General features: G+C 42.8%; 1 protein-coding gene across 2 annotated transcripts in view; it reads right to left on the bottom strand.

Annotated features, from left to right (window-relative positions):
* The window catches only part of ARHGAP26 (Rho GTPase activating protein 26), a 1,021,369-nt gene that overhangs the window by 902,039 nt on the left and 96,119 nt on the right, over nt 1-23,211 (bottom strand). The window contains exons 1-2 of one of the 2 annotated variants that reach the window (XM_068277501.1): nt 2,442-2,485; nt 911-1,000 (exon numbers count right to left, since the gene is read on the bottom strand). In XM_068277501.1, coding sequence (XP_068133602.1) covers nt 911-1,000; nt 2,442 — 91 coding nt within the window. In that variant the 5' untranslated portion in view covers nt 2,443-2,485. Of the gene's footprint in view, nt 1-910; nt 1,001-2,441; nt 2,486-23,211 lie in introns of those variants that run through there. The other variant, XM_068277500.1, reaches the window with a different exon arrangement.

The following is a 23,211-nucleotide window of genomic DNA, read 5'->3' as shown; positions in this document are numbered from 1 at the left end:
GCTGCAGGAAGGGGAGAGATGCAGATTTGCCTGTCACTGAACTGTGTTACACGTGGTGGGGGAAATGAGTGCTGAATAATCTGGCCACAGCTGCTGATGAGGGAGGCAGAACAGGCAACATGGGGCTGGAGGATTTTACAGCAGAGGAGCCTTAGCAGCATGCCACTGATCTTCTGTGTTTTGAATCAGCAGGACCTCCGAGGTAGGTATGAAAGACCTCACTCCCTCCCTGAAGTATAGGTAGCTGTCCCCCCCCCCTCCTCTTCCAGTATAGGAAACTGTCTCCTCCCCCCCCCCCCCCCCACCTTCCAGCATAGTAAGCCTCTCTCTCATCCTGATCCCTCATCCCTCCTCTCCCCATATCTCTCAGCCCCTCCTCTCAGCCCCTCATTTCCTCCCCCACAGCCCATTCTTCAGCTCATCTCCCCCCCCAGCCTTATCTTTACTCCTAATGCTGGATCCAAACCATACAATTTTTTGGCAGATTTACCTGCCAGATCGATTATTTCCAGCATGGTAGGTCTGAGAATCGCTCTATTTTTCTGTAGCGATTTTCTGAGCGATTTCCGTTTGTTCAGAAAATCGCTCAAAAAATTGATTGATTCTCAGATCGGACATGCGGGAAATCGATCTGGCTAGTAAATCTGCCAAAAAAATTGCATGGTGTGGATACAGCATTACCCATCAATCTCTCCCCCTATCTCTCTCTTTCCTCCTTAGCCCTCACTCAACACCCCATCCCCCCCCCCCCCCCCCGCAGCTGTGGGGTTTCTCGAGGGGGCACAATTACAGTGCTTGCCATAGGCGCCATCTTCCCTAGGTACGCCCCTGGTTGCATGATTGAATAACAAACATCCAAACTTTCACATTTATAATATCAGGGAGATTATAAATATTATTTTTTACTTACGGTCTCTTTCTACTGTGTGCTTGAGACGTTTAAACTCCTTAAAAAACAGGTGTGTCTTGACCTTCTTTGCTGTCTGTTTACTTTTGGCCACTGAAACGAGATTGGAAACATTTTGTTATGGTTATAGGGTTATACATTGAAGTTTTTATATGTTTTTATTGATTGCATGTTGTGCTTGTGATGCTCTCTACATTGTTTTGTGGAGAGTTCCCCCAACCTGGTGTCAGCTTCACTGCAGCATCATTCCAAGTTTTATTTTTCTTATAGCAGTCACTGTCACCTGTAACTGACATGTCATAATTCTGTATAAAACAGTGAGGTCTACTGAATCTGTTTCTACAAACTCCTTAGATTCTATTTTCCCCTGCACCTCCCCAATGGGCCTATCCCATGCAGCTGAAACTGCTAAATATACCCAAATAAACACAGGAAGTCATTTTTTATAGGCTCTGGTGCACAGCATTAGGGGTTATTTTCCACAAATGCCAGACCTATGTGACACATAGAAGATAAAAATCACTATGTCCACCAAATGGCTGAACAGTGTTCCTGTGACACTCCAAAATTGACTATTGGATAATTCAAGCAGGGTAGGTAGACATCAAATGTTGCATCTGATTTGCCAAATGTACAGCTGGAAACATGTGGGTGAGTAACATTAATCTGAACAGTCTTATTTTTGGACGATGGTGGAAGTGTATCAAGGCAAGGCAAGACAAGGGGAATTGTCTGTTAACATGGTGACAGCTATCATCATCAGAAGCAGACAGATATCCAACAAAGCCAAGTTGCTGACTTAGCTACATACACACCTTATATTTTTCTCAGCTGGAAATCTAAAGTATATACACCAATGTTGCTGGCCTCCTCTGTAGCAATCAGCCTATCTCCCAATACTTATAGTTCCCTTCAAGAACTTTCTTTTTGCGTGGTACTCCTTGTACATCTCTCATTCCCATAGACCAGTACACACTGCTTAGCAGGGAACAGTGATTTTAGATACAGCACCATCTGAAACATTATGTAAAGATAATTTAAGGGAGTACATATTATATGGGCGCCGTTCAGTTTGGCACAGGGAGAGCCGAATGACGTCTCTCTCTTCTGCCGTTTAACTCCGAGGTGGCGGTAAATACTATTCCCCCTCCGAGTTGTTGCAACTTGGAGGGAGATGTAATTCGCGGTCTGGCAGCCACCAGAGCCCCAAATTACTGTTACACAGGGCGTGCAGCATAGTATTGCTGCTATACCGGTGCCCAGCTTCGAATTTACCTTTGAACAACCTGCTTCGAATTTAAGGTGAAAGATCAGGCAAGTGCCATATCTCTCAGAACATACCAGTTCTGTCATAAGGGTTGGACCAATAATGTATCATTTGTTTTAATACTTATGCAGTTTACTTGCTGGTTTGTGACTTGTGTATGGTTTATGTGGTAAAACACACCTCAGATTTAGATTAAGTGAACATAAATTGAACATTTTCCAATAATCCTAAACTCATAGTGTCCACAGACATTTTAAAACGTGTTACTTTTTCAAAAGTTGAATCACTGAAGTGGCCTGATCTGAGTTATTTATTCTCCAGTCCTCAGAGTTTCATTCGGTTGATTATGAGAAATGGAAATCTTCTGGATCTTCCACTCACCACTTTAAGTTCTAATGGAATAAATGAAGAGTTGGATTTGACCACTTTGGTGTGGTGTACCTGTTAACATTTACTTTGTTCCTTCCTACCACTCCTTCCCTATCCCTGTTATTCCATTTTTTTCCTTCTACCCCAGCTCTAAACTCCCTTTCCACCTCTCAACCTTTCTTAGTTTCTTTTTTCTTTACACCTCCTTCCCCATTCTCCTTAAATAAGGTGCCTAATGAAGGGGTGAATATCCCTTAGCACATAGTGACATCACCAGTTTCTGGGTGCTTAGTGGTGGACAGCCCAAGCCATGGAGCTGGTTGCCTCCAGAGGGGTGAACATTGGTTATGCTAGCATCCTGGGCATGACCAGTTTGGAAAGACCCAGAACTGTTCATACCCAGGATGCTCCCAGTAGAGGGTGTCACGCAGCTGTGCTGGAGAGAGTACATAGGGGGTGCGTGGATGGACAGTGCATGCGCAGTGGCATAGCAATAGGGGATGCAGAGGTTGCGACCGCATCGGGGCCATTGGGCCAGAGGGGCCCCAAGGGCCCTCTTTCTTACACAGTGTTTGCTCTTTATTGGTCTAGTGCTGATAATATTCACTTCAATAGATGCTTCGTATAGTAGTAATCATTAACACACTGTTTCCCATCCCCTTCTTGCACCCCTGACACTGTGGTTGTCCTTGATCGGTTTTGGTCTGCCCTATCACTTGTTATGGATAGGATGCTTGGGGGAGCCCCAATGTAAAACTTGCACCCGGGCCCAGAGCTTCTTAGCTACGCCACTGCGCATGCTCCCTGGAGATCGGACTGGAGTTGTCAATGGAGCATACAGCAGCAAGACAGAGAGGAGACCAGATGGAATAAGGAGCCTGGAGGGATCTGAAGAGACTACAGATAATTGAGGTGAGTAAGGGTTAACAGTTTTTCCCTCTAACTTTAATTAACCAAAAACTACATTTAAACTACATGTATCTGGTGTTATATACCAATACCTGCAGTTGCCAGACAGCTTAGATTGTAATGTGCCATCATGGGTTCTTTCCTATTAGTATTTTCAGTGCCCATTTGAATATAGCCTAAGAAGTACCAGCACCTAAAATGCTCATCTAACAGCTATTCTTCACAGGGGTCATAATGAGAGCATGCGGTGGTCGATGCTTCTAGTGCCCTGTTTTTAAAAGGGCCTAATTGCCTAGTATAATGTAAGAAACAACCAGCAATGTGTAAAAGCAGGCTCTTAAAGGTCTGGGGTTTCTTTAAGTATGAAACTCAGTATTTCTTCTTTAAAAGATTATTTACAGCACTTTCTTCTTCAGTGGGAAGTTTATTGCCAAAGTTAGATCCAAAGCAGGGACATTTTTAGGCAGCGGCATTCCAGGCCAATGTCTGGTGTGCCATTGGTCCTGGGGGCGCCATGCTCCCTGTTCCTCCTTCAGTCCCGGTCTGCCTCCTTCTGTCCTCCTGTGCTTCCTTTTGTCCCCCTTTGTGACTCCTCCTGTTTCAGTGTGCCTCTCTCTGTCCCTCTTGCCTCATTCTGACCCCTTGTGCTACCCCTGCCCCACCCCCCCACCCTGAATCCCTCTGTCCCACTGCGCCTAGGCCCCTTCTGCCCTCCTTTGTGCCTACCTATGTCCCTTTGTACCACTATCCGTCTCCATCCTTCTCCTGCACTCCCCCAGCTCAGTGTGTAAATGCAGAGTATAGAGCAGCAAAAGCTGTGCTCTCACCTCCCCACCAGAGTTTAGTGCTGTACCATCCTGTGACCATCCTGACTGTCTCCTGCTCTCTGTAATGCTGGCACCTCACTCTCCTCATGTTGCATGTAATCATGCTACATGCAGTAGGAGATGCTGGGCACTAGGGTGAGCAGACAGGTGGAAGCACAGCACTGGGTTCCAGCGGTGAGGTGAGAGCACAGCTTCTGCTGCGCTGTATTCACAACCAAGCTGGGGGAGCACAGAAATGGGCTGTGCAACAAAATGCTACAAGATCAGCGGGTTGTTTGTATTGTGGGGACTCCCTGTATTAACTACATGAGGACCATAGGCTTACAACCCCCTAGTGACCAGGGTATTTTTTTGCAATTCAGGGCTCTGCAGCTTTAATAGGTCACTGCAGAGTCATAAAAATGAACACACAAATGAACCCCCCCTTTCCTGATCGCTGCTGCAAGTTTTCGTTTTTTTAAATTAACTCTTTGTTAATTTATTTTAAATAAAATCACTATTTTTTTCTTTATTTCTCCCTCCCTCCCCCTCCTTTCCTCCCCCGCCAGCCAATCACAGCGATTAACTCTCATAGGCATCAGCCTATGAGAGCCGATCGCTCTCTGAGCCTCTCCAGGGGACACCCGAGTGACATGGCTGTCCACAGTACAGCGCTACAATAGATCGCAGCACTGTACAATATAAATAGACGGCGGTTTCACCATCTAACAGTCTAATAGCGGCAATCCCTGCTGGTAGACTGATGACGGAAAAGAGCGTGTGCGATCCCCTGCAAAACCCCGCCCAGGACTTGACATCTGTCGCCGTTAGGCGGTCCAAGGGCTGTCACCTTCCCGACACCTATCGTCGTTAGGCGGTCAGGAAGTGGTTAAACATCCACCTTATACGCCACATGGTTCCATACTCTTCAGTGCTCGTGTTTTGTTTTGTTTTTTGGAGGGGGTGGCAGGACTTCTTGCCTGAAGTGACAAAAAGACTAGAAACGACCCTGATCTGAAATCAAGTGATAACATTATCTTCTTCTTCTTAGCTTAGCAGCTATACAGCCACTATTCATAAACATTGCTGTGCAGTATTTTAGACAGCAGGGACAGCAGAAGGTAAAATCAGTAGAGAAATTTTGCTAGGTACATTATAATAGTGGTGTTTGATGCACACATTAAATTCTTTGTGATGTGATTCTAATTCTTTCCCCTTTGGAGGCGGGTGGTGGATGGCTTGTTCTAGGTGGTGAGAGCCCTGGAGCAGGCTGTCTGCACCTGCCCTCCCGCCTTGGAGTGTTGTGTGTAAGCCATTCCTGAGCTCCACAGCTTGGGGTGGCTCATGCTTCACTCCTATCCCATGTGTTGCTCCCAAGTCGTGCTCATATAGCAGAACGCAATGGACGTTAAGGTAAGTGCCTGTTTTTAAATTTTGGGAGGAGGGTGCAGGCGGCTCTTCCCGGCACTGGCCATGCTTGGGTTGGAAGGGGGGGGGGGGGGGTGTCGCCTGAACCTCCCAGCCTCCCCCTCTGGGGTGCCACTGTGGTTTCCACGCAGTGAGTGGGCTTGGGGCCCCGTGGCTCCCCGGTTGTATGGGGGCATTGGGGAGCCTCCACGTGGCGCTCCTGAATAGTGCTAATGTAGCATGAACTAATCCCCATAGGGCAACAGCTTTGAGGTATTAGTTTTAGACCCTGAATATTTTGGCATGTGAAAGCAAATGCATATTTGCATGAGCAATGTCTCGTGATAAGCCAATTAGGCCAAATTTGCAAAGCCACATTTGTCAGGTTCTACTTGGCGTTTGATGCACACATTAAATTCTTTGTGATGACATTAAAATATATAAATGCAGCAGTTATGCAATAAAATGCCATGGCAAACTATTGTACAAACTACTGTACAAACTAATTTGTAAATGGACAATAATACTTGTGCACAACAGCAAAGCAAACATGATAACTGTATGAGCAATAAAAAGTAGGGAAACATTTTGTATTAAATATTATGTCATAGTTTAATCTTGCTTTAGCATGATCTTTAAAAGTAGGAAAGTTTCAGAAACTCCAGGTCTTCATTTTGAAAAAGGTGTATTAAGAAATCAAATTATAATTTAGAATTCCATGCTATCTGAACATATTTTATAAGGTCACAGAAGTCCTCAGAGGATTCTAGAGGATTTGTGTTTTACAGTATAGATTGTGTAATGTCATATTTCCTTAATTACTATAAACAAAGTGTATCATGACTTCAGTCCATGGTTTATCCACTAGCCAGCGTTTTCATTATTCTAGGCTGATGTTTTATTTCTCAAGAGCCTGCGGTCATCTGAGTTTCAGCATTATCCTTAACATCTCTACTTTGCTGTTGATTTTGATGATATACACTTTTATTCCATCCAAGAGAGAATAGAGACATTGAAATGTATTACTGTCATGATAGAGCTTATGTCATTCCCCAAGCCTCCCAAGAATCTCTGTCCAAAGTCTTATTCACCACAAGAGGTCCATGTCAAATCTCTTTAAAGAGGGTCAGTATGTCACATTGCAAATAGTGAGACACTTGTTTGCTTGTTTCTGCATGAGAAGCTAAGATTCTGCCATGCAAGAGGAAAGTGTCTGAGGTTCAGCGGGAGGCAAGGGCAGTGACAGAGCAAGAATTATACATTGTAGCAGACAACTGTATACTAAATAGCAGTTTTATATGTGCTCAGGAAATGTAAGTTAATTATTATCAACAAAATGCATCATTCACTAATTTCAGCAGCACAAATCTTACAAATAGAACATAATGCAAAAATATCTTTACTGGGTGTCTTTTTATTTTTTAAGAAGATGTATTTGTTGTGCTGCTATGTAAGTTTTAGCAGGACTTGTGTATTCTTCCCCCATGTATGCTTGGGTTTCCTCTGGCCATTCTTTCCTAGGTAGAGGGAAGGCTCTGAATCCTCCACATCCTCCTCCAGACCACCGATCCAGTGCTGGGACTCCTAGATGTTTGCGGCCACACTCCTGTATGCGAACAAGTGTGGCCATACTGCGCAGGCACAGGATTACGTATGGCTTGCGTCTGTGTAGTAGCAAAGAGACATTGCTTAGGCTTTGTGGAAAAAGCCAAGCCCATTCGGCTCTGTGATACTGCGCAGATGGCACTGTGCAGACAAGCTCTGATAAGCCCTTGTTGACGTGGTACGGGGTGTCCCAGGGCTGGAAAAGCGAAGAGGAGGGGGCGAGGCCTCTGGATTATCTGGCTCTGGCAAGTACCCATTTGTGTCTCTTTTTTCACTACAGATACACTTTGCCCTGAAATTGGCTCTAGACTATGAAGGACATATGACTGTGGCACTGATTACTGTAGATTAAGAGCCCCTCTGAGAATCAGTTAGTGACAAGATGATAGAGTATACACTCTGCAGAATATGACAATGCTTTATATATACTAAATAATAATTGTTTACAAAACACCAAGTCATCTGACCTGTGTAGGTCAATAGGTGGCTTTGACTGGCAAAACTCATCACAGTCTGTAAAATACCTCCATATGCCCAGTGCCTTTGTGCATCAGTCCATATCCCAGGACGAGTTGCTGTGCTACATATACCTGTTGCAGCTCTTATGTTTTGATGCTTCAGGGGAACAATGGAAAAAAAATTGCAAGGTTTATATGGATGTTCTTGTCTGCCCTATCAATGTAACCTTCTTGCTTACAGCTTGTTACCATTTGATTCCTGTGCTGTCTATAGTATGAAATGAAAGTCCCTGTATATGGATAGTGGCCCAGATTTCTGTTTTTGCACATCTATGTACCATTATCTGCAGTTAAAGCGGAGCCAAACCAAACATTTTTTAAATTCAAAATATTTAGTTGCACCACTCTGACACATACAAAGATAAATAAACACTCCTTCAAGCCTATGAGCATTTCAGTGCATGCTTTTCACCCTCCTCTATCCACAACTAGGGTTATACAGGTAGCAGCCATTAGCAATTCCTCCTTTGCTGGACACCTCTTACTCCACCAGTTTGCCGGATTGTGTCCCGGCAATATTAAAGGAAGGGAGGGGTTCCTCCAATAAATGTAAAATATTTTATATTTGTCATCATGCAGCTGAAAAAAGGCATTTATTTATTATTATAATTTAGAAAATAGATTTTATTTCTGAAATCTTGTATTTTTAATTTGGGTCCACTTTAAGCAAGAGTTTTTTTCAATTTCCTGAGAACCTTTCCAGTTTAACATCATGTACTGTAGTTTGAGGCTCTTCTTACATTTGTGGCGGTAGGTGGCATTGCGTCACAGAAAAGCACCACACCCCACCACAGAAGTAGTGATAGCATAGGAGGCTATTACACTGTATGCAGTACGACATGTTGCAGTTACTTTGCGTCATACGCGGAAACCCCAGAAGTGAGGAAAACTTTCAATGTAAAGTGTGCCTCATGGCTTTTGAAGAGCTTGTCAAAGAGGTTCCCACGGCTGTGTTCCAGTCTGTGAAGGCCCACACCTGTGCAGTACCACAGAGCCACTCTTGCACTACTTTTTTTCCAACATGCATGAGTGGCGATGTGCTACTATGCATGTGCGGCTCATCAATGCACCTACACAGTGCGGCCAAGCTTGTTTATGGAAAAGAGCCAGCCGGAAACTTTCAGAGGGTCTGGGCAGTGGCGATGATCTGGAGGAGATTGAAGTATGTATCAGCACAGGTTTGCTTTAATAACCATTCCATTAATACTGGGAAGCAGCCTCCAGTAAATTTTACAGTATTGGTGTCAAGATCCTGTTCATCTCAGCCCCAGTGATTGGTGCAGACACCCCTAGGGAGTGGGGTCTAAGTGAGTACCAGTCTTCACCAGTGCACCCCACAAGGGATGATGGGCTGTCACCCCTAGCAGGCGATGGACTACTTTGCTGCCTGGTGCCCACCATGTCATGAACCCTAGGGCTGCCATACCAGTGATGTGAAGAACAGAAGGGGAGAAACCTGCAATAAGGGAAGGAAGGCCTAAAGGACAGGCCAGATTGGCTGGACTGATGCGGCAGGCAGGACTGACAGATGATTGGACTGAAAGGTGAGAGGACTGACTAAAGGCTGGACTGACATTCAACAGCACAGAATGAAGGCTGTACTGACAGGGCTGGCTATTGACGGGAGTGACAGGTAGCAGGACTGAATGATGACTGGACTGACAGGACTGGCTGATGGCAGAACTGACTGACAAACTGGACTGACAGGACTGACTGACACGCTGGACTGATAAGAATGGCTGAATGACAGGACTGACTGGTGCGAAGGCCAGGGTATTTGAACCCTGGCCTTCGCACCAGTGCCGTAGCCCTGCCCACCACTGCGGCTACATTTGTCTTCTGAAGCGAGAACCAATATATTACTATGATCTGTTCCTCTTTGTAGGGTATGTATATGAGTGCCGTTCCATAGTCTTGGACAGCTGTGTTATGTTCCCATGCTGTACGTGACTTCGGTCACAGTTTCTGCCAGTCCTGTCAGTTCATCTTCTCAGTCAATCCTGTCAGTCCTGTCATTCAGCCATTCTTATCAGTCCAGCGTGTCAGTCAGTCCTGTCAGTCCAGTTTGTGAGTGTAAGAAAAGAAATGGAGACAGAAGGAGGAGGAAAAGAGAAGAGAAGAGATGGACCTTCCATGCCTCCACTGTCACTACCCATAATCTCTCATTCACCACCTCCCACTAGCTCCTCTCTGCCCAACCAGACCGACCATATTATATCAAATTTGATTGAGCATCCTCTATTGAGAAGGAATAGGAGCTGCTCAACTTTGGTACAACACTCGGGACAATATGGATCTTTTGTTGGGTCAAACCATGCCAGTCTCTGGGGAGTGTAATACACCCTGTGAAGGAATTGGACTTGCATGTTTAAATCTGGTCATGCTGGAACATTTTGCTATGTGTCAAAACGAATAGACACTTTATATACTTGTGCATAGGCCTGTCCATGGATAAGCCCACCCCCGACTCTTGGTCTAAAATAGGCTAAAAGCTATGATTTGCCGATACGATTCCCCCCCCCCCCCCCATTGTGCAGCCGTAGCCCCCATGCAGTGTGCACTTTGGAGCATGGCATGGATTCAGGGTGTGTGTTGGAGCATGCTGAAGCATTCATATATAGCTCTCCTCGCTCAAACTTCAGTCCCCACATCTCCCCAGCAGCTTCTACCTGGCCACTGGAGCTCCAGGCTCACTGTCATGTGACTGCAGTGAGCCTGGGGCTCTAGCAGCCATATCAGAAGCTGCCGGGAAGATGAGAGGATGCAAACTGAAGCTTAGACAGGTAGCTATGCTGTCCACAACTCCCAGCACACTCCAACACCAGCACTGCATATGGGGGTGCAAACATCACCTCCAGTATATTAACCGTGGATAAGGTGACACCCCCCAAACGCACACACCTTTGAGCCATTTTATACAGTCCCCAAAAGTCAGCTTTTCTGTGGTGACTTACAGTAAGATAAATCTTTTTTTTGTAAAATTTACCACAACTCATTTTACCACTTAATTGAGGAAATTACATATTGCATATAAGCATCTTATATTCATTACAAACAGCCTACTTGTATACTTGCATGGAGAATGAAAGTCATCATGAAATGCATTTATATACTGTGTAGCACCGTCACATTTCATACAGTGCTTGACAGATTACAGCCAACATTACAAACAGTCCATCAGAGGGGCTCACATGTTCCTACCACCATAGTCTAGGCAAATTGTGGGAGAATTAACCTATGCATATCCTTTTCAATAGTGGAAGGAAAGTGGAGAATTCTGAGGAAGCCCACACAGATAATGTCATGTCTGGGATTTCAACCTAGAAGTCACGAATTGAAGATCAACTAAAGTGACATATTATTCAGGATACCTACTTCCTGTATCTATATATTGCTGTAAATGGGTATGTAGCCCACACACAAGGTTCGTACCCACTGTGATTTTTACAGCAATTTTTCCAACTGGTGATTATTTGACCAATGAGCGATTGTTTCCTTAATCCCACATCATGGGTATAGGCGTGTAATTAAGCGATCAATGCTTTCCGATGCGCACCGGTAACCTAAAGGAAGATCTACCACGACACAATCAAAAAGACTCGCAAAGTGCCTTGATCATTTTAACTCTCGTTCGTGTGTGTCGTGTGTTCCCGTCGGCAGGAAGATGGATTGGGGAATCTTGTTCATCGGGAGACGTCATTGTGAGGTTCCCCTTCAGGTGAGTATTTGGCTTAAAGGACAGGTCCGAGGAAGCTTAAAAAAAAAAAAAAGATCTACTTACCTAGGGCTTCATCCAGCCCCAGGAAGCCGAATTGTCCCTCGCCGCAGCTCCGGTGTCCCGGGATCCCATCAGTTGGAGACGCCAATCTTGCCATGGCAGCATCTTCTGTGCCGCTGTGAGCTCGCTGCTCTTCACCACACTCACATGGCCTGGAGTGTTCTGCAGAACTACTGCGCCTGTGCAGAATGCTCCAAGCCACCTGAGCGCAATCGTAAGCAGCACGGCCACACACTCGTACAGGCGCAGAAGATGCCGATCTGGCGGGGTTTGCATTTCCAATGAAGGGGATCCCGAGGACACCGGAGCTGCGGTAAGGGGCATTTCAGCTTCCAGGGGCTGGATGAAGCCTCAGGTAAGTAGGTTTTTTTTTTTATTTCCTGGGATGTGTCCTTTAAGCAAACATTCTGCAACGTTGCATTGAAGCTTTTAAGATGACACAACCTGTGATACATTTTAAAATGAGATGTAAATCGGGGAGAAGAAAATTTTTACAATAGCAAACACTGACTAAATAATGTATAAAGTAATTCTGTAAAAAATTTGCAACTTAAATCATGATGTTATATTCAGTAAAGTTCTGATGTAGAATTCACCTCAAGATACTGACTACATGCAAGGCAATGAAGAAACCACATATAGTAATGTAGTAGTGACCTCTCCTGGTGAAACTTTGCACAAATAAAATAAAATAAAACTGGAATTTCTGAGAATAGGCATTTATAGTTTCCAAAGTGCTCCCCCGGTAGGCATCCCTGTTATAGCAGACTGGGGCATGGTCAGCAGCCAAAAGTCTCCTACATTCTTCTTACAGCTATAAATCATACCTGTGCTATGAAGAGGCAATGGGAGTGCGCAGTTTATCTAGAAGCTGCTCAGAAATAGTACCTGAAATGGACAGAACCGGAGATTTCAGTTATTTTATTGTTGGTATAAACACATAATGAGCCAGCCCACTGAATAGACAGGTTCTTAAGCAAAGGACACTGATTACAACAGAGATGCTCATTAGTTGTTATGATTAATCACTCATGAAGTCAGTTTTGTTTACCATTTCTACAGTGCAGTTTTCACAAAGGACCACTATTATTGCAGAAAACTGCATTTTACAATAAAAGTGTACTACCATTCTGTTCGATGTTATATATTTACGGCATTTTTTTTCAGTCACTAAACCGGCAATGCATCCACTTTATAGCCTGACAAGTTACACACACTCTACCAAGTAATGTTTTATACAGCTTTGTAACCTCTCACACCGAACACTCCTTTTGTTTTCAAGCCATCAATCAATCCGCTGGAGTTTTTATTGCTAGTAAACATGATGAATTTACACAAATTTCTTATTTGATACAGCTGTTCCAGAGAAGTTCCCTTTGGAAAAGTCAGTCACATGACCAGAAATCTGTACACCTAGTATAGAGCTGTCAGCAGAGCAGGAGTTTCTACTTCTGCACAGAGCCATCACCTGATCTTAGCCACCTTCTGTGGGGCTCCGGGAGGATATGAGCTGGGTCAGCTCTATGTTTACAGTAAAAGTCTGGCTGGTGCCTTCTTTTAGCTTCCACCTGACTAGATTCTTTGGGTGACGATGGGGAAGGAGTAAGAACAGCTTATAAACTGCTGCTCAGTCCAACCAAGCTCTATCTGAAATTAGCACAGGAAGTCAACATTGCAAAGCCAGTCAGGGAGGTAATAATAATAATTTTTTAAAAAATTGAGTAGGTCAAAAATGGTTTGTGTGCTCTTTAAGGCCTCTTGCACACTGCAAGCGATTCCGATTCAGATTCCGCTTTTTAATCAGTTTTTACATCCGATTCAGATTCCGATTTGCAGTGTGCAGGGAGCAAACTGCAAATCGGAATCGGAATTGGATGCAAAAACTGATTAAAAAGCGGAATCTGAATCGGAATCGCTTGCAGTGTGCAAGAGGCCTTAACGTTGTTCATTGAAGATGATGATGTACTAGACAATATGCATTAAAACGAATATACTTAACTAGGACTTTAAACTGAAGCTCCACTAAAACTGAAATGTTTCTGTCAGGATCTGGTGGCCATGTGAGGACTGGAAGTATTCTCACCCTCAATCAGCTCCTATGCCCCAATCTCTGCTGCACTCCTCACCCTATGTGGCGCGTCCCCGCTTGAACAGGAGGTGACCAAGTAGCACCTACCTGACTTCGGTTACACCCAGGACTTGTGTGCGCAAAGTGCAGGAGCTGAGGGGAAGAGGGCAATGATAACACCAGAACTGCACAACCACCAAATCTGCAAGGGTTCAAGACAGTTCTAAATGTGTTAGCAGGTGTAATAATCAAGTCCCATTCAATCCAGGGTTATACACAGTAGATCAGATAAAACGAAGTACCAAATCAGCAGGCAATAGGACAGTGATGGCTAACCTTGGCACTCCAGCTGTGACAAAACTACAAATCCCATCATGCCTTTGCCTCCCCAAGTTATGCTTAGAGCTGTCAGAGTATTGCAATGCCTCATGGGACTTGTAGTTCCACCACACCTGGAGTGCCAAGGTTAGCCATCACTGCAATAGGATATCCAACAAACAGTCCAGAGGTCATACACAGTGACCAGATAAGCGAAGTACAAGGGGTCAAGGCAAGGCAGGGTCAAGGAAGTTCCGAGTCAGTCCAGGCATGAATCCAAATATGTAATCCAGGTACCAGCAAAAGGTCACAACAAAAATTCAAACGAAAGACAGCACCCAGCAACTTCCCAAGGCAGGTAAGCTATAATGGGCGGGGAACTCAAGACCAGGAAGTGCTTATATGCAAAACTCAACCTAATTAGCCACACACACGAACTACAACTCCCAACAACCCTTGCAGCCAAGTCAGAGTAAAGGTGAACTATTACTTTAATTGATTGCTTAGCCGAGCAATCAATATCGCCGCCGGAGTGCATAAGAGCGGCCCTGAGCTGCGTGCACCCGCTTAAGAGTACAGGATGGACGCGCACGATCAAACACCACCGCAGGGATGCCGCTGCAGGAGGCGAAAATGGCATTTCGCCGCTGTACTGTGCGGCTAACACTGCTTGCTCCGACGCTGGAACTGCCAACAGGTACAAATGTTACAGCTACCCTCTTTAATTCAGCTCTATAGTAGACAGGGATTAATTGATCAAATACAGGCATGCAATATGTACATATAAAATAATTGTATATACAGTAGTTGCTAATATTATGAGGCAGGAGTTTCCAAATTGGGTGCCAATCACTGGTGTTGAAAATGAGTAACAAGCTTTCTGCCCTGTGAAACGAATTACCCCTGCAGCAATATGGAAAGTCTCTACTCTAGGCAGTCTGTACTCCCCATATTATCATACTTTCAGTCCTGCTACAGTTCCTGTCCATCTGCGTGATCTTAAGTGTATGTGTTTACATCAACCTGATTGGAGGCATGCGCACTAACTTCCTTCTGCTAATGCACAGGACTTGGCATGTTCAAAGACATAGCAGAAAATTCACTGCCCACTAATGGAAGTGATCCACTGACCCTTGTGTAACCCTCTGGTGAAGACCAAGTGGCTACTTAGATTCAACACAATAAAACTGCCCATGTCTACCACTGGTGACAGTGTCAACCGTACCAACAATACAAATAGAGCACATATCCCAAGCTGTCAAAGCAGAGTTGGCTGCAAAAAAAACCAAAAAGTACTTTTTAGCAACATATAATTGCAAAAAGCCTTAAAGAGCTTGTTGTCTGCTACTGCTGTCACTTAATTTTTCAATGAGTATCATAGTTACCACCTCTGAATCTGCTTTCCTCTCTATGACAGCTGGGTCGTATTATCTGCATGTTATCAAGAGAGGTTTCTCATTTAGTGTAGTCTTTTGCTGTATGTAGATGTTGTAAGGATCCCTCCTGTAGCGTATTCTGTATGTTGTAGTGGAGCTGCAAATGGACAGTTCTGGCTTATGTGCTTGCATTCGGTTGTGCATTTGCAATGGGTCTCATTGTCATTTGCAATTGCTCTGCAGTTCTGGGCAGCTCAGGATGCTGTGATCATTCCACCAATTGCTCGTTTCAGCTGAGCTGCGGCCAGATAGCCCTGGATTTCCTGCATGCATGTTGTTACATAATTCTGCATGTATTTCTTATGGGGGTCCTTTGCATTCACAGTCAGCTAGCAAATGGTAATCAAGCCAGCTCAGGATTGAGTGATTACCATTCAGCTATGTGGAGATTTGCATACCTGCATCCATTTGCTGATGCCAGCATAAAAGTCTGCCTCCCATTTCATACCTCACCCGTCATAGTGGTCAATATGCTGATCTACTGGGCACCTTGTTACTCTGTATAGTTCTGTTATTGTAGTTCTATGCGACCTTATTACTTGTGCTTTAGCTACCTCTTGATAAATATATATGCAGACTTGCTTATATTTATCCGTTAGTTGAGCCGTTTGTTATTTTTCTTATTATTGTGTATTGCCTAGTTCCATGCTTGATGGATGTTCGCTGCATCCGTGGTGGATCAGTGAAGTCCATTATCCAGATAGCTTGGATTCTGCCATCACCACGTTGGTGACTGTAGTATTCCTGCTACTCTAGTTTCTGGGAACGTAACTATAGGCTGCAGTTGCTATTAGTTACATTCTATCCTGTAGTCTTGCCTGGGGGATGCTTGCTGGTGACTGTTAGCCTGCTTGCTCTGCTACTGTGGACGTGACTGTGAACTGCGGTTGCAAAACCCAAAGTTTTTAAACAATATTCTGCAGTAATACAATAGTGACTAGTATTCTGACTTTATTACATCATAAAAAGTGTCAGGATTATTTCAAAGTGACCCTGAATAATATTGCTTAAAGTGTACCAGAGATGAAGCACCCTCATGCATTTTACCATATATAAGTCAGTGGGAACATTAGAGAAATTTAAACAATAAATTATAGATGAGCACCATCCAAGATTAATTCATAGAACAATTAATTGAGAAGGGAATGTGCTAAGTAGGCATATGATATCACACAGGAAGAACAAGAAAAAGTACCCAATATAAACAGCACCAGACCAATCAGAATTATATCTCAAAATATAACAAATTTTATTGGGAATAGTTAACACATATAAAAACATCTAAAATCACCGACGGTTACTACAGCGGGATAAGGATAAATAATTTTTTTTTTTTCAAATTCTTTTTTATTGTGTTAAGGATAAATAATTAGTGCAAAAGTGGGAATTAATACAGTAATAGATCCTCAACAACACCTCAATAATATATCATAATATTCTTAAATATCATATCACAGTATCAAAAAATGTATATCATAAGTCACAAAGCCCATAAATAATGATAAAGATGTCCATAAGTATATGTAACAAATACAGAATTATATATTGCACAGTGATCCGAAAAGAAAAATGTATAGTGAAGGTATATAGAACCAAATAACAAAGCTGTAGTCAAGTAGGGAGGGCAGAGTGAAAACTCTGCGATTACAAAGATAAACAAGGAAGCAGATCCGTGCAAGTTGGAGTGAAAAGTGACAGAGTGAGAAGGCAAGGAACTTACATGAGGAATGGCTGAGGACCGTGATAATCGCCGCTGAGCGCCTTAATGCATATCACGGGTCTAACCCGCTTCTGAAAGGACATTAGAGAAAACACATACCCTGCTGTCACATATCCCCTAGTGGCCGGACCACACAATGCCTTCCAATCAGTTTCAGCACACAGACCATCCAATCTTGAGGACGCAATTGATAAGCTGAAACTGCTGGAATTTTGGCAGCAGACAGACCAGAGGGAGGCGTGCAATCTATTAAACACATAATACTATGCTGCCACCATCTCTTTTTGATGGGAAGAGAAGCACCAATCTGCCTGATACGAATACCTGCAAATAGAACAGTTAAAACACACCCTGTTCTGACTAATAAAAACAATTCTCACTAGCGATCTTCAGAAGCTAGAATTCTTTCTGTGTGTGGCTGAATAATAGGGGTAGCTGAACAAATAAATGACTATAATCAACAATTATGGAGACAATAGGAGTTCAGTATAAAAAATAAAAAAAGGAAGAAAATATGTATACTTAAGGTCAGGTGAAAATATGTCCTTTCTGGGAAAACACGTGAAGTTTCTTTGTTTCTGGAGCAGAGTTCAAACAAAGATGGCCGCTTCTCGATCCTCAGAGCAGCAGCATGCCTGCATTGAGATGGAATTTGGAGGACTTGGGAAGGAGTCCCTGCCAAGTTCTTTTGAATGACCCACATTTTTGGGTGGGGTCTCAGGTTCAGCCCAGGGGCTGGACAGGGTGCGGTTAACCTTCTGGGTGGGTTTCTTGTGCCCACAAAATATGACATTTTCCATATCTCAGCTTATGCTTCTCGCACACACATAACAACCACAGATTCATATTCCTCAGAATATGATAATTCCTAGGACATCAAACTTGATTAGGGTAACATGTTCTAGTACATAACATCTGAATACCTCGGGTTCTGGGGGTGTCAGTGCACCAATTTAATATTAAAATATTCACCAGATCCAGACCAGCAGAACGGTCATACCTCTCATATAAACGGTATTCCTTAAACAGGCTAAAAATCATATACTACATGTCTTCCTGAGGCTGGCTACATGGCTCCGCTGTGTCTAAAGCCCTGCTGTGTGGGAAGCTCGCTTTTGCTAGGATCACCAAATGGTATCCTTTCAACGGGCATGTTCACACTTGGGTGTCACTGGCACAGGAAGGAACTTCTTTTTATCAACTGAATTACACCAACAGGTCTTATCAAAGAGCCTACTTGGCTCTCATGAAAAGAACTCTGCTAACAACTATGAAGAAAACAGAGACCCCCAGGCTTGACTGCCAGGTATCCATAAACATAAGATTTTGATCTGGGTTGGTAACGACAATCGGTGCAGGAATCATAGTTGAGTCTGTCTTCTCTGATGTCTTTTCAAGCCCATGCCTGCCCCTTTCTGGCTCTGCTTTCCTGTTATGTACAGTCGCAGCATCACAGAGAGCTGTGATGAGATGGGGGGAGCTGCTGATGTAAGGGTATATTGAGAAACTTTTTTTTAATCTATATTTGTTAGTCATAAGAGGTTTTTAGAAATGGTTATTTCACACAGCCAACTAAATAATATGCTTTTCTGATGAATTGTGTTTTGCATGGAGTTTTAGTAAAAAAAAACAATACAAAAACCGGCACACCAGAGCGACGAAAATACCAGGTATAGTATTTATTTTGTAAAATCTATCGGGGGATATGTTTATTTTGTGCCAAAGTATTCATCTCTGATTTCCTTTAAGTGTGGCCATGCTTGATGGCTGTTTGGCTGAACAATCCAAAATGTTCACGTTTCACTAAAATGTACATTTCTAAAACACTGTTGAAGTCAGTGGGTAAATGGTGTGTTCAGGAATTGGATGCTACATAAGCAAGTCGCACAAATATGACATGGGAAGCCTAGTACGCCTCTGAGACACACATTGGTTTACAGAAAAAAATGGAACAGAACCATATTTCATATGGCTTTGAGGAATCAGTGGAGATATGCAAATCCTTCAAAAATACAGCTTAATGTGGCATCTGGTGCTCTGGTATGATTTCTAGAACTCCCAAAAGAGATGTTGAACTTGACAGTGCATAATCTTTATGACAACATTTTTTAATAATTTTATTTATACACATTATCACAGTTAAATGCGTTTTTTAAAAAGACCAGTAGCAGATGTCAGTGAGACAGTTACATTCTTTACACATGAAAACCAAAATAAGAATACGGAATTCCAGGAAAGTCCTATTAATGATTTGGTCTACAGATACAATTGTTTATCTCAGTTTCTTCTCACTTCAAGCTCACTTAAAGACATATTAGTGAAATTTCTCTACTTCGAGACTCATGATATATTTTTTTGCAAATGGTATTAGGTGTGCATTGGTCTGTGAAAGTTTAGATCAGGACAAGGGGTGTAACTGGATAAACCATGAAAAAGGCAATCACAATTGGCTTTCTGCACAGATTGTGATTCACATTATAATCCAGATTGCATGTCTAGGAGTAGCAGAGTGCAAAACATCTGGGGTACTTCAGAAATAGCCTTATGTTTAAATGCTAGTGTATCTTTTAATTGTCTTTTTTGTCTTTTTTTAAACGATCGTCGTTTGAAACGATCGGGGAACGATCGTTTCAAACGACTATAGTCGCATGTGTGTACGCACCTTAAGGGGCAAGAGACCTGGCTATATTTAATAATTGTACTTGTTTATTTTATCCTTTAAAGAGTCCCTACTTGTGACCAATATGAAAGGTGTTTCATTTGACTGCTAACATCCTGCCAAACATTTTCATATCCCTTTTATAGGGCTGATGTAAGCCACACCCCCGTTATACCACTTCTCAGTAACACAATGTCCTACACCATTCATGTCTGGTATTAACCACTTGAGGACCGTGGGCTTTACCCCCCTTAAAGTGACTCTGTAACAAAAATTACAACGTTTTTTTCTACCATCCTACAAGTTCCTAAACCTATTCTAATCTGTTCTGGCTCACTGCAGCACTTTGTACTATCACGGTCTCTGTAATAAATCAATGTATCTTTCCCCTGTCAGACTTGTCGGCCTGTGTCTGGAAGGCTGCCAACTCTTCCGTGCTGGTCTGTTCCTCTATGCACACTCCAGTGTGTGTTTTATTTACATAAGCCAGCAGCGTCTCTGCTATCTTATCAGTGATAGAAGAGAGCTGGATAAAAATCCTCCTCTGTTAGGCTGTGAAAGTAGCTGGCTGACACATACTGAGGAATTACAAACACAGGCACAGGCAGAGCTGTCTGCAGGAAGCCTGTAATGTTCAGTGCATGAGAGAAGAAGGGGACAGAAGGTAAACACACAAATTATCTTTTAAGATTCAAAAGGAAAGCTGTATACAGCCTGCTTGTGTATGGATGTATTTTCTATGTGTGGACATATTGTACATCAATCTACTTACTGTTTTGGTGGCCATTTTGTTTGTTTATAAACAAACTTTTTAAAACTGTTTTTGACTACTTTTAATGCGGCGGGGAGCGGCGAAATTGTGACAGAAGGTAATAGGAGATGTCCCCTAACACACTGGTATGTTTACTTTTGTGCGATTTTAACAATACAGATTCTCTTTAAGGACCAGGCACTTTTTTTCCATACAGACCACTGCAGCTTTCACGGTTTATTGCTCGCTCATACAACCTACCACCTAAATGAATTTTGGCTCCTTTTCTTGTCACTAATAAAGCTTTCTTTTGGTGCTATTTGATTGCTGCTGTGAGTTTTACTTTTTATTATATTCATCAAAAAAGACATGAATTTTGGCAAAAAAATGATTTTTTTTACTTTCTGTGCTGACATTTTTCAAATAAAGTAAAATTTCTGTATACATGCAGTGCGAAAAATGTGGACAAACATGTTTTTGAAAAAAACCCCATTCAGTGTATATGTATTGGTTTGGGTAAAAGTTATAGCGTTTACAAACTATGGTGCAAAAAGTGAATTTTCCCATTTTCAAGCATCTATGACTTTTCTGACCCCCTGTCATGTTTCATGTTTCATGAGGGGCTAAAATTCCAGGATAGTATAAATACCCCCCAAATGACCCCATTTTGGAAAGAAGACATCCCAAAGTATTCACTGAGAGGCATAGTGAGTTCATAGAAGATATTAATTTTTGTCACAAGTAAGCGGAAAATGACAAAAAAAAAAAGTTTCCATTTCTTCTAACTTGCGACAAAAAAAAAATGAAATCTGCCACGGACTCACCATGCCCCTCTCTGAATACCTTGAAGTGTCTACTTTCCAAAATGGGGTCATTTGTGGGGTGTGTTTACTGTACTCGCATTTTGGGGGGGTGCTAATTTGTAAGCACCCCTGTAAAGCCTAAAGGTGCTCATTGGACTTTGGGCCCCTTAGTGCAGTTAGGCTGCAAAAAAGTGCCACACATGTGGTATTGCCATACTTAGGAGAAGTAGTATAATGTGTTTTGGGGTGTATTTTTACACATTCCGATGCTGGGTGGGAGAAATATCTCTGTAAATGACAATTTTTTAATTTTACACACAATTGTCCATTTACAGAGATCTTTCTCCCACTCAGCATGGGTATGTGTAAAAATACACCCCAAAACACATCATACTACTTCTCCTGAGTACGGCGATACCACATGTGTGGCACTTTTTTGCACCCTAACTGTGCTAAGGGGCCCAAAGTCCAATGAGCACCTTTAGGATTTCACAGGTCATTTTGAGAAATTTTGTTTCAAGACTACTCCTCACGGTTTAGGGCCCGTAAAATGCCAGGACAGTATAGGAACCCCACAAATGACCCCATTTTAGAAAGAAGACACCCCAAGGTATTCCATTAGTAGTACGGTGAGTTCATAGAAGATTTTACTTTTTGTCACAAGTTAGCGGAAAATGACACTTTGTGAAAAAAAAAACAATAAAAATCAATTTCCGCTAACTTGTGACAAAAAATAAAATCTTCTATGAACTCACCGTACTACTAACAGAATACCTTGGGGTGTCTTCTTTCTAAAATGGAGTCATTTGTGGGGTTCCTATACTGTCCTGGCATTTTAGGGGCCCTAAACCGTGAGGAGTAGTCTTGAAACAAAATTTCTCAAAATGACCTGTAAAATCCTAAAGGTACTCATTGGACTTTGGGCCCCTTAGCGCAGTTAGGCTGCAAAAAAGTGCCACACATGTGGTATCGCCGTACTCGGGAGAAGTAGTACAATGTGTTTTGGGGTATATTTTTACACATACCCATGCTGGGTGGGAGAAATAACTCTGTAAATTGACAATTGTGTGTAAAAAAATCAAAAGATTGTCATTTACAGAGGTATTTCTCCCACCCAGCATGGGTATGTGTAAAATTACACCCCAAAACACATTATACTACTTCTCCCGAGTACGGCGATACCACATGTGTGGCACTTTTTTGCACCCTAACTGCGCTAAGGGGCCCAAAGTCCAATGAGTAGGAACCCAACTAATGACCCCATTTTAGAAAGAAGACACCCCAAGGTATTCCGTTAGGAGTATGGTGAGTTCATAGAAGTTTTTATTTTTTTGTCACAAGTTAGCGGAAATTGATTTTAATTGTTTTTTTTCACAAAGTGTCATTTTCCGCTAACTTGTGACAAAAAATAAAATCTTCTATGAACTCACCATACTCCGAACGGAATACCTTTGGGTTTCTTCTATCTAGAATGGGGTCATTTGTGGGGTTCCTATACTGCCCTGGCATTTTAGGGGCCCTAAACCGTGAGGAGTAGTCTTGAAACCAAATGTCGCAAAATGACCTGTGAAATCCTAAAGGTACTCATTGGACTTTGGGCCCCTTAGCATACTTAGGGTGTAAAAAAGTGCCACACATGTGGTACCGTCGTACTCAGGAGAAGTAGTATAATGTGTTTTGGGGTGTATTTTTACACATACCCATGCTGGGTGGGAGAAATATCTCTGTAAATGACAATTGTTTGATTTTTTTTACACACAATTGTCCATTTACAGAGAGATTTCTCCCACCCAGCATGAGTATGTGTAAAAATACACCCCAAAACACATTATATTACTTCTCCTGAGTACGGCGATACCACATGTGTGACACTTTTTTGCAGCCTAGGTG

Source organism: Hyperolius riggenbachi, chromosome 3 (genome assembly GCF_040937935.1).
Source record: "Hyperolius riggenbachi isolate aHypRig1 chromosome 3, aHypRig1.pri, whole genome shotgun sequence".
NCBI lineage: Eukaryota > Metazoa > Chordata > Amphibia > Anura > Hyperoliidae > Hyperolius > Hyperolius riggenbachi.
The sequence above is the reverse complement of the archived record's forward strand: the minus strand, read 5'-3'. Positions and strand labels throughout refer to the sequence as shown.